A 12,619-nucleotide genomic window follows, 5' to 3' on the forward strand; every position below is an offset into this window, starting at 1 on the left:
GATAAGTGAGGGAGACAGAGTAGGGACCTTTTGCTGCCATTTGAGAAACAAGAAAATCCAAGCTCAGCTTGGTACCTGGTGAAAGTAGGTATTCAGTTAGAATGAGTTAAATAAATGAAGCAGACACATCGCAAGTCAAAGAGCATAAAAACTGGGAGGGTCTTTATGAGAGTGGGTGCAGCACCCTCAACTGGGGCAGGGTGCTGTATTATTAAAGTCTGCTGCAGTGATTGAGGTCTAGTTCTTCTTCTTTTTTTCTTTTTGTTGGTTGTGAGGCTTGAACTCAGGGCCTGACACTGTCCCTGAGCTTTTGTGCTCAAGGCTAGCATTCTATCACGTTGAGCCTCAGCTCCATTTCCAGTTTTCTGATGGTTAATTGGAAATAAGAACCTCACAGGCTTTCTTGCCCAGGCTGGCTTTGAACCATGATCCCCAAATCTCAGCCTCCTGAGTAGCTAGGATTATAGGCATGAGCCACCTGTGCCGGGCAGGTTCTTTTTTATAGTGGGAGACAGAAAAGAAGCTGATTTCTATATGATGAAAAAGGATGCATATGGAACTTCTACAGCAGGATGCTCAGCTGGCCTAGGGTTGGGTGAAGTCTGCCAGGTGAGCTAAACCTTGTCAGGGAGTGACTTGTAAGGGCCATCCTATCAGGTCTTCAGACAAGATGTGGGGTTTGAATATTCCTTAAATAATCACCAAGGGTCACATCAAAAAGAATGGTGGATGAAAATGTGATGGAGCTCATTATAAGTAAATCTTGATTAGGTCTTGTCACAGCCACTCTGTTTTATGACAGTCATATTTCGGATATTTTGGACTACAACTTCATTTTGTTAGATTGAGATGATGGTGGATCCATTATCATTCTCCCTCCCCTTCTTCCCTTCTTCCCTTCCTCCTTCCCTGCCTTCTTCTTTCCCTTCCTCCCTCCTTCCTTCCTTTCTCTTTTCTCCTCTCCCTAACCCCCTCTGCCCAAAGCCTAAACACTCACCTGTACCAGGTCCGGTGTGAGGCGTTTGGCCTGCAGCCATTTCTGGAATCTTCCTGTTTTCCGCAGGATGCGCTCAATGCTGCAGGTCTTTGGGGCCGATGCAAAGGCACAGATTCTCCTGTCTGAGATCTCATTTTGCTCTTTGCTCACTAGCCTGAAGATCTCCACAGGCCGCCAGGTTTTGGAATCATCTGAGTAATTTGCAGAGTAAGAAGGCAGGTAGTCAGAGGCCAGTTCAAGGTCAGAAGCCAGCGAGTTGTCAAACCTGTTGGAGGAATAGCCATTTTATAATTGATTTGTGAGCTGCAGGTCAGCTGAGCCGAGATGGGACAGCAGCCTGTCTGATCTACTTTTTTTTTTTCAGACTGAAGTGTTTGAAACATTTTAATGGGAAGGCCATTTTTCTTTTTTGCTGGTCCTGGGACTTAAATTCAGGGTCTGGGCATTGGCCCTGAGCTTTTTTTGCTCAAGGCTAACACTCTACAACTTAAGCCACAACTCCATTTCTAGCTATTTTAGTGATTAATAGGAGGTAGAGTCTTGAGAACTTTCCTACCTAAGGCTGGCTTTAAGCCACGATCCTCAGATCTCAGCTTTCTGAGTGGCTAGGATTACAGGTGTGAACCACTGGTGCCTGGCCTGGAAAGGTCATTTTTCTTTCCCCAGATTTAGGTACATTTATATGTGATATCAGAAAAGGTATGGGTCAGAGAGAAACTACTCTCTTCACTCAACATGTAGAGAAGGACTAGTTATGGCCTTCTGAGTTGTTCTCCCTCTCTTTTTTTTGTCTACAGGTACTGGGGTTTGAAGTCTAGCGTGGTTTTAGCTTTTTTGCTCAAGGCAGGCACTCTACCACTTTGGGCCACAGTTCAACTTCTGGCGTTTTATTTTAGGCAGTTAATTGGAGATATGAGTATTATGTACTATCTTGTTCTAGCTGGCTTCAAATCATGGCCTTCAGATCTCAGCTTCCTAAGCAGCCAGGATTACAGGCATAGGCCACTTTGCCCGTATGTACCTTGTGCTACAGGTAAATATTTTAAGTGCCCCAAACTATCATCATCTAACTACTGCTTAGGTCTTAGAACCATAGTTTTCCAAAAGACATTTGAAAGCCAACCCCCTAAGAAGCCCTATCACTTTGGTTTTCTTTGGTTAAAGATTTAAGTCATCAGAACCTGAAGTCTCAGGCAATCATAGCTGCTAAATGGTCACCAGATTTGAAGATCTCTGAGCTTTAGGAGGTCTGCAAATTACCCACAAGGGCCTGGCCAGGTTTTATTTCTCCTCAGGGCGCAGACCTATTATCATCTGCCAGTTTCCAAAGCCTTCTGGTTAACCTTTATTCTAAAAACATTTCTCCAGCTGTATACTGACATTTTCATTAGGGAAGAATGAATGTTCAATATTTTTTGGATTTATGTATGAAAATTTACTCAGAAAATGTTTTACCTTCATGATTATTAAGAGTTATATTGCAAGTGAAAATCAGGCTATATCAAGCTATATAATGTAGTATGTAGCTGGGCGCCAGTGGCTCATGCCTGTAGTCCTAACTACTCAGGAAGCTGAGATCTGAGGATCATGGTTCAAAGCCAGCCCAGGCAGAGAAGTCTCCATGAGACTCTTATCTCCAGTTAACCACTCAAAACCCAGAAGTGGAGCTGTGGCTCAAAGTGGTAGAGCGGTAGCCTTGAGCAAAAGAGCTCAGGGACAAGACCCAGGTTCTGAGTTCAAGCTCTACAACCGACATATATATATATATATATATGTATATATATATATATATATATACATATATATATATATATTCATACATACATATATATACATATATATATATATAAAACTGATATATATATATATATATATATATATATATATATATATACAATGTATTTAATTTAAATGAGAATGTTGAAATTATTATTGTGAACTATTAGGTAACCCCATGATAAAAGATTTTAGTGAGTGTGTTTTGGAAGAATTAAGATTTTTGAGGAGTCTCAAATTTTATTGTTTTGCTTTCTCCCTTAACATGGTACAGCTTTACTCAAAGACACCACAATTTCTCTCCTATGGATTATTTATTTGTTTAATTTATGACACTGGAGATAGCAGCAGGACCTTGCCTGTGCTATTGAGCTACCATCCAACCTTTCCTCTTGTTTTGATGATAAAGTAAGCCATTCTAAAACTTTCAAAGACAAAAAGGTCAAGAGACTTGTCCAGGGAGCTGGAGAGCCCAAACCTCTGAGTCCTTGAGGAATGTACTAGAACATTGTCCTCCCACGTTTGGAAGTATGCTTCAGTTTGCCAGACAGCAACTTCTACAATGCAACAAGGCAAATTGTTATGGATGTAGGCAGTAAAAATCCTAGTCAAGAATTTTGTCACAAAATATTAAAAATGATGAAATACAGTAAACTTATAAGACATCCAATTTACTCAGATTTGGGACGACTCTGGGATGTGATTCTTCCTTCTTGGAGGATCAGGAAAGTGCCAAGGCCCAGAGGAAGGCCTCTCTCTCCTTTTCTCATGGCTGCTTTTGCTTATGCAGTTTCAACCTCACAAAGGTCCTGGGGCTAAGACTTACAACTAGGTGGCTTTTTAAAATAATAACAACCAGGCACTAGTGGCTCATGCCTGTAATCCTAGCTACTCAGGAGGCTGAGATCTGAGGATCACAGTTCAAAGCAGAAAATCCGTGAGACTCTTATCTCCAATAAACCACCAGAAAACTAGAAGTAGTGCTGTGGCTCAAGTGGTAGAACGCTTGCCTTGAGCTGAAGAGCTGGGGGACAGCGCCCAGGCCCAGAGTTCAAGCCCCATGACTGACAAAAAAAAAATAATGATAACAGAACCACATATTTATGAAGCATTTATGTGTGCCAGTCACTTTGCTAAATAGTTTATGTGTATTAATTGATTTCATTCTTTAGTCCCTTTCTTTTTTTAATTCAAAGCTTTGCACTTGCTAGGCAGGTACTCAACCACTTGAGCTGTGGCCTCTACCCCTATTTTTTTTCTACCCCTATTTAAAAAAATATTTTTCAAATAGTGTTTTGTGGTTTTGTTCAGAGCCAGCCACTGACCTTTACCTTCTTACTCATGCCTTTGGTGTAGCTGACATTACAAGCATGTCACCAGTTTACTCTTATTTGATTGAGATAGTCTTGCTAGCTCCTTGCTGAGGCTGTCTTTGATCATCCCAACCTCAATCTTCCAAGTAGTTGGGATTATAGATATGTGTCATCATGCCTGATCTTTATTTAAGCTTTTCAATGGATCTGTGAGTTTAATACTATTATTAGTTATACACTTGAGTCATAGAACTGGGTGCATTCTTTGCCCAAGGACATACAACTGGGAATTGGACAAGTAGCATTCAAGGTAAATCACTGTGATATTGCTTTTTAACCCATCAGCCATTTCCTGAATTAGTACTTGGGAATAGATTGATAATATTATTAAAGTTAAGAGCTGACAAGGTCCTGAAAGTTTACTTTTTATATTTTTGCTTTTTTATTGTTATTATAAAGATGATATACAGAGGGGTTACCATTTTATGTCATGTAATGAGTACATTTGTTTTTAGACAATGTTACCCCTTCTTTTGCTTTCTCCCAGCTGAGAGTTTATTTTTTCTTTGCCCCTATTCCCATCTTGTTTGGAGGGTAAGAATATTAAAGGTAAAACAAATGTGGTATGTCTAAGCAATCACAATTATTGGTGGAGGGATGCAAATTTCAAGGCTCCTGCTTGCTCAATTGGCTTGCAGAGGTAGACTTCCTGCTCCATGGGACGAGCTTTCTTTAGTCCCTATCTCCTCAGGAGGCTCCAAAGTAATAACACCGATTTGGTAAGTGACCCACAGGTTCAGTGATCAAGGCATTCCATAAGGACTAATTGAGGCAAATAGGTTTGCCACATTGAACATGGTAATGCAGTTATTCCATCAAATGGAAAATGTATACTTTTATAACATTGGTCACCTACATTATTGAATAGGAGAATGTTGATGAAAAATGAGCTTTTTAAAAGTTCACTGAAATGTTGATACCCTGGAATTTGGAAAACCATAAAACAGAGGTAGCTTTTCTTTCCTTCCTTCCTACCATCCTTTCTTTCTTTCTTTCTTTTTTTAAAAAATGCTACAAGAGCTTGAATTTAGGGCCTCATGCTCTTACTCAGCTCTTCATGGCTGGCACTCTACAACTTGAACCACACTTCCACTTTCAGCTTTTTGTTGGTTAATTGGAAATAAATAGACTTTTCTGACTGGGCTGGTTTCAAACAGTGGTTCTCAGATCTCAGCCTTTCAAGAGCTAGGATTATAGGAGTGAGCCACTAGCCCTCAGCCAGTTGTATCTCTCTAGATCATCCTTTTGAATTGAGACAATTAGTATGACTGAACTAAGGCTGGTTAAATTCCTCACTGCATTCAACAACAAACAAGGAGGATCACAATTTCTCAGAGTAGGAAGGAAGTCTCCCAGTCAATTCCCTAACTTTCTCAACATGGAGAGTGGGGTGGTTATTGTGGGAAAGGAGACAGAATTGGATTTCGAATGAAATGTTCTTTTCCCTTGTGGATACACAGGCCTTCCTATGTATTTCTTGCCTCTCCTCTCTTCTTCATTCCTTAGCTCTGCATGGAAAGCTGACAGCACCCAGTATCTTTTGAAAGCCTCAGGACTCATACCACTTAGCATAGTTTACCATGTTCCTTCTATGCTCCATTACCTTTTGTTGTACTTACAAGTTTGGTGTCCTATCATGCCATTGACTAATTGCTAGATAAGTTGTATTCTTTTGGTCCTTCTTAAATATTTCTAAAATAGTGCCTCAAAGTGCTCTCCCCTATAAAAATACTAATCAATCAAATCCTGGTAGATGCTCCCAATATGGCCTTTCAGGATTTTATATATATGTATATTTTCAATAGGAAGAGTATTCCGATAAGGCATATTCAATTTTCTGGCTTCCTTTAATGTTTTCATTCAGGATGTAAAAGTCAACAGGGAATACATGCGAGAATTGTTACAGAAAGCATTCCAATTTTCAGTGTTTAGTGGCTGAGTATGGGATGGAGAGGACTCTGACATATTACTAGCATTCTCACCAAAGAAAAGGTAAAGGAAAGAAGGCAAAGCCACGCTCATCTATCAGCATATTCAGCATACTCTGCCAGTCCAGAAAGGCCCTCTGCTGTTTGCATTCCAGCATTGTATAGTCCTTAATGAGATCAGGGTGGAAATGCTCAATCAGACTGAGTTAGAACATTGTAGCCAAACGATGGAAACTTTGGGATGGATTTTTTTTTCCCCCTGAAGTATAATGAGAATCATTCTTAAAAGTGTGTAAGCAGTTCAGAGAGGAGATCAGCAAGAACAAGAATACATACAGCATTAGAAAGAAAAGCAAAAGGGTGGCTGGGCATAGCTCAGTGATAGAGTTCCTGCTTAGAATGCATGAGGCTCTGGAATTCCATCTTCAGTAGCCCTCCTCCTCAGAAAAGAGACAAAGCAGCACAGTGAGACAATTTAACAAAGAAGAAGAACAAATGGCTGATAAACCTGAAAAAAATGCTCAAAACTTAGAAGAAATGAAATGAAAACTAAGCAAATTAATATTAAATGTCAGTTTAAGTTATTACTATTAATAAATTTAACACACAAGTTATAAAGATAACATGAAATATTAATACAGTTACTATAGGAAATACATACATACTATTATTTTATTTAATGTCTTTAAAATTTACTAATTTTATTAATTCAATAGATATAATTTAATATATGATTATTTTTATTTTTATTTCCTTTTTTATTGTCTTTAAGTAGTCGTACAAAGGAATTGTCATTTAACAAGCAGTTTATGAACACAGTGCTTTTGACTGTCACCCCTTTCAACATTCTCACTCATCCCTCCTCTACCCACCACTTTTCTTAGTTTTGTAGGGTGTATATTGAATTTGTAACTGCTTCTCCCTCTCATTGTTTGTATACCTCTCTCCCCTTGATCCTACTCCACCCTTTCAAGTACCCAATTCCTGGTGTATATTTTGTTGGGCTTTCACTTTTCCTTTCTAAGGAATTACACTATTTAAGAGCTCCCTTGAATCTACTATATTTCATTTAATACATTTGTATATACTTATATATTACCCAATGTATTTACTTACTTAAGTTTATAAGCTAAACCCAGCTTCTACACATAAGGGAAAACATGCATCCTTTGTCTCTCTTGGCCTGATTCACTTCACTTAGCATAATTTTACCAGGTCTTCTCATTTCTTTACAAATGATACAATATCATTCTTTCTAATAGATGAGTTTGTGTGTATGCAAGAAGTGAATTTTACTGGTAGAATTATGCATCTGAAGATGGATATACATCCAAACTATTTTATATTTTTGACCCAAATATCCTACTTGGAGGAGTTTTTCACAGTGAGTCCTGGCTACTCAGGAGGCTGATATCTGAGGATTGCAGTTCAAAGCCAGTACAGGCAGGAAAGTCTGTGAAGCTCTTATCTCCAATTAACCACCAGAAAACCACAAGTGGAGCTATGACTCAAAGTAGTCGAGTGTTAGCCTTGAGCAAAGAAGCTCAGGGACAGTGCTCAGGTCCCAAGTTCAAGCCCCAGGACTGACATACAAAAAAGAATTATTTTACAATGTATCAAGAAGGATGATAATCAAGTGCTGTGAGATTTACTCCCTGCCTCTCTCTCCCTCTTTGTGCTGGGGATGAACACTCAACATGGACAGCTGCAGCCCTGAGCCTGCCTAGTGTTTTCCTGTCTAGTGTTTTCCTGTATGTATCTGCACATTTCTCTTTCAGGCACACATGGGAAATAAATTACAAGGGAGGTGAAGTAATATCCTGAATTCTATGGAACACAAATCTATTTAGAGAACTAGTTTATGAATTTGTTTTGTAACCTGCCTGAAGAGAAAACCCTCCTTCGCTGCTACTTGGTGAAGGAGGATGGAAAATCAGACTTTTTTTTTCAGTTCAATAAATTTCTCTCTCTCCTCCTAGCTTAAAACACAGCCATATTCCCATTGCTTTCCTTCCTGTGGGAGTTACCATCCTGCTTGGTTCTCTTCTCATTTTCTAGATAGGAAACTTGGAGTTCACATTCAACATCTCCACCTTTATTTCCTCTTACATCAAATTAGTCAACAAGGACTCATATCTTTCCTGCTCCACTTCATCCTCAATGACCTCTTTAAGACAATGAGAACTAGTCCCACAATCTTGTCCCACCTGCACACTGCTTTCTATAAGATCTTCCAGAAACCCAGGCCTCATTTTCCCTACCCCAGCTTCACCCTTTGCGTGCCATAGAGCTATTCCAGTGGGGGACCCTTCCCACTTTTCCTCATTCAAAACTGCATATATATATGCATATATATACATATATATGCTAACACTCTATCACTTGAGCTACACTCTATTTCCAGCCTTTTTTTTTTTTTTTTTTTGGTGCTTAATTGGAGATCAAAGTCTCACGGATTTATTTTTGTCTAGGTGGCTTTGAACTGTGATCCTCAGATCTCAGCCTCTTGAGTAGCTAAGATTACAGATGTGAGCCAACCAGCACCCTGCAAAAAGTGCCTTACAAAGGGTTTAGGAGGGAAAAAAATTCTTATCACCTGCATAACGTATTCTCTAAAAAATTAGCATTTTTCAATTGATATTTTCTATTTTTTTTCTGCTGAGTTAATTTAGTTTAGTTAATCATAGATGCCTGGTTAATAAAGATTGGTTATAAAATCATTGTTGATGCTTTTAGCTTGATCACGGAACTTTACAAGCATGAGGTAGGCTGTTAGGGAAGGGTGGAAGAAAGGATTGTATATGAAGAGAAGAAGAGGAGGGGGTAGAATGCAATAAAAATTTAATGTCTATCCTACAAAATTAAGAAGAGTGAGGAATGGGTGGGTAGGGGAGGGACAGATGAGAATGTTGAAAGGGATGACATTAATCAAGATGAATTGTATTCATAAACTGCTTTGTTAGAGGGTAACTCCTTTGTACAACTACTTAAAGGTAAGGAAAGATATTTTCAAATAATGACAGGTTGTACGAAAAAGGGGCTTTGGTACCAAAAATGCTAGAAACCATTGGCCCACAGGTTAGTGTCTCAATTCCTTGGCCTGGCTTTCAAGGTCCTCGGTCATACCTCCATAGCTATCCAGTGCTCTGTATACCAACTTCTTATCATGTCTTTCCATACTTTTGTACCTTTGCTTAAGCCACTTCTGCCTGATCTCTAACCCCTCTCATGAAATTGTTTCTCTTTTACGGTCTTGCTCAGAATTCCTCCCCTAAAGAAAAATCCTTTCCTGACCCATTTGGAATTAATGTCCCTTCCCTGGGGATCCTGGAGGTCCTTTGCCCTGACCTGCATCAGACCAACCCTTTTCTCTTTATTTGCAACATGGCTTCCTCCTTCTGACGCACTACAGGTCAGTGACCACAATTATAGTGAGCATCATCACAGCATATTCTTGGTCTGGCTTTGGTAAAAGCTCAGTGACTGTATGTTGAGAAGGTTTTGCAGAGTTTGGTGGCATCCTTGGGTGACAGCCATGTGTATTGCAATCTACTAACCTCTGATTTCCCTCTGATCAACATCACACAGCAGAAAACTTGTTCTGAGACTTTGGAGTTTGGATAAAACTGTTCTAGGTTTGCAAGAAAAACTGAGACTCTTATCTCCAATTATTTACAAAAAAAAAAAAAAAAAGGTCAGAAGTGGAGCGGTGGCTCAAGTGGTAAAGCATTAACCTTGAGCAAAAGAGCTCAGGGACAGTGTCCAGGCTCTGGGTTCAAGCCCCAGGCCTGGTACACACACACACACACACACACACACACACACACACACAACACACTCACACACAAACTGTCCTAGTTTGTATCCCAGACCTGCCACCTGCCCTTGGGCAAATCCTTTCCTCTTGCTAAAGCAAGAGGTACAAATTACTAGCACCAAGGATGACTACAGAGGTTGTCAAACAGTAGGATTTCTAGAAATTTTAACCTCTTCCCCACCTCACCATGAAGAGTAAACTTGAAAAACAGCCCCAGACTACTCTATTCATAAAAAAAGAAAACTTTCAAGTTTTCATTTCAGATGGAACTTTGAATTTAGCATTTAGGGCTAGAAGTTGAAATCAGCCCTTGTTCAACTACCCATTGCAATGTCAAACCATCACTGCCATTAACTGGTTTTGTTTTCTCTCCCACCCAAGCAATTACATTCCATTGCATTTTCAACAAATTCCTGGACATCTTCACATGAAAGGTACAGAATTTTGCCCCTTAGCATTGTTTGATGGAGATTCTGACCTTATTTCTTCTTTAAAGAACTTCTTGCAAATAGATGTCCCGATGCAGGCATTGCATTTTATCAAGACCGAGGAAAGTCCTTCCCAAATTGTAGCTGGTTCTGACTCGGGATACCAGAGAAGGAGGGGAAGATGCTGGCGAGGAAAAACAGCTCAAGACTGACACCACCAACAGCAGCAGAGCTTGCCAACCTGGATGGAGAGCAGCCGCCTCAGGCCCCAGCTGTGGGTCCATCCTGGGCTCTGTGCTGTGGCTATGGCCTCCAGCTGCGGCCTCCAGCTGCGGCCTCCAGCTGCTCACTCAGGGCTACACAAGGGGCAGGGTTTGGCAGGAGAGGAAATCTGTCAGAGGCAGTTGGTTTCAGGCCTCTGAGCCCATCCCACCCTCCCAGGTTTCTATCTGAGGATGCTGAGGACCTTAGGGCTAATGAGGCTGGACGGGAGGTAAGGAAGTCCATGGAGGATGCTGATAAAGACCTTCCCAGAGTCCCTCTTCCTTTGCCTGGGGTGGCTGCCACAACCTGGGGAGGGGCTCAATGGCAGATTTCGGGAAGGACAATGGCCACAGCTTCCCAGAGTGGTTCTTTCAACAAACACAGGATATCCCAGCTGCACAGGAAAGGTTTATGCAGGATGTGTGTCTGACCTAGGTTCCACCTGGGAGTTTCAAAGAATCCTGAAGGCCTCTGCCCTCTTCTGTTTTCATTCTGTGAATATTTGCCCCTTTGGAACTCTCTCTCTCTCCCCCCCCCCCCCCCCCCCCCCCCCCCCCCCCCCCCCCCCCCCCCCCCCCCCCCCCCCCGCAGGCTGGATAATCTGCCCTGTCACTTAACCAACCATACCTCCCCCACTTTTATGCTTCAATATAACTAGAGATTAGTGTGCTGGCCATTAAGTGGCACATTTAACACTGATTGGAAAGGTCAAGGCTTTTTTCTGCAGCTTAGGTAGTCAAAAACTCCATGTTAGTCCATTTGCTCTGAGAAAAAGAGAAGGGGAAAATTTAGTGGCCTCTATGACTTGATGAGGGGAACAGAAAGAGCCCCTGCCCATATCCAGCAGTGTCTGTCCTTTTCAAAACCTCAAGCCTAAAAGCCCTATTTTTACAATTTAGGCGGGGAGGGAGGGAGGAGGGGTAGAGGGCCGGGAACGTAGTTGAGGACGTGTGGAGGAAAGGGAGGGTAGGGGAAAAACAGAGGAGGTAACAGTGCTTGCTAGGAAATGTACTCATTACCTTGCTTATATAACTGTAACCCTCTGTACAGTATTTTCACAATAAAAACTGTATTTTTAAAAAAAGCTCTATATTTTTTTTAACCATTCTTCTTCAGGTCTCAGCTGTAGGCTTTAACTGTCCCCCAGTTTCAGGCCTCTCAATACCAACTAAGGCTCACAGCATGGACTAGATGGGAGTGCTGATTTGGGAAAAGTTTGTGAGGACCAAATCAGGAAAGGCAGTGAGAGTGCCTGACTTCCTACAGAGGTTGAGAGTCATTTGCCAGCAGCTGGCCAGATTGAGAATATGAGAGCGTCCAGGAAGACTGGGTGGAGAAATATCTGGATTGAGTTGTTTTTAAAATTATTGAATATCTATCTATCTATCTATCTATCTATCATTTGTCTCCCTGTTTACTATCTATCATCTATTATCTATGCATTATAGTGAATCTATTTATCTATTTGCTTATTACCTACCATTTATCTCTGTCTGCCATCGAATCACCTATCTATTATCTATCATCTATCATCTATTGTCTATGTGTTATCTATCACCTATCTCTGTCATGTATCATCTATCTTTTGGTGTATTATCTATTCATCTACCTATTATCTATCTATCATTCATTTATCCTTTTGAGATCCTAGGCCTTTGTGGCATATGTGGTGCTATGGTTTGGATCTGGAATGTTGTCTAAAGGCTCCTGTGTTAAGGGTCTGGCATCCAACCTATGGCACTGTTGGAATATGGTAGAAACTTTAAGAGGTGAAGCCTAGTGGGAAGTCTTCAGGTCATTAGGGACACTCCCTTGAAGAGGATTGTGAGGCCATGGGACTCATACTTTCCCAGTCCCTCTATGAGGTTTTCTTCTACTACATGCTTCTTGCCATGATGTAACGCTTTACCACAATCTGCATTAGGCCAACTGACCAGGAACTGAAATCTACAAAATTGTGAACCAGGTTAGACCTTTTCTCTTTATTAATTGAATTTTCTCAGGCATTTGTTACAGTAATGAAAAAGCTAGCATAT

The 12,619-nt window shown here is 40.8% G+C and overlaps 1 protein-coding gene across 1 annotated transcript in view; it reads right to left on the reverse strand.

Moving 5' to 3' along the window:
* Dipk2b (divergent protein kinase domain 2B) overlaps nt 1–10,653 on the reverse strand; it is a 44,386-nt gene extending 33,733 nt beyond the window's left edge. Inside the window, 3 exon segments of the mRNA XM_042683647.1 lie at nt 998–1,262; nt 10,370–10,428; nt 10,430–10,653. Coding sequence (XP_042539581.1) covers nt 998–1,262; nt 10,370–10,428; nt 10,430–10,603 — 498 coding nt within the window. The 5' untranslated portion in view covers nt 10,604–10,653.
* Between the last annotated feature and the right edge of the window lie 1,966 nt (nt 10,654–12,619).

Source organism: Dipodomys spectabilis, unplaced genomic scaffold (assembly GCF_019054845.1).
Source record: "Dipodomys spectabilis isolate Male_0828 unplaced genomic scaffold, ASM1905484v1 ptg000082l, whole genome shotgun sequence".
In the NCBI taxonomy this organism is placed as follows: domain Eukaryota; kingdom Metazoa; phylum Chordata; class Mammalia; order Rodentia; family Heteromyidae; genus Dipodomys; species Dipodomys spectabilis.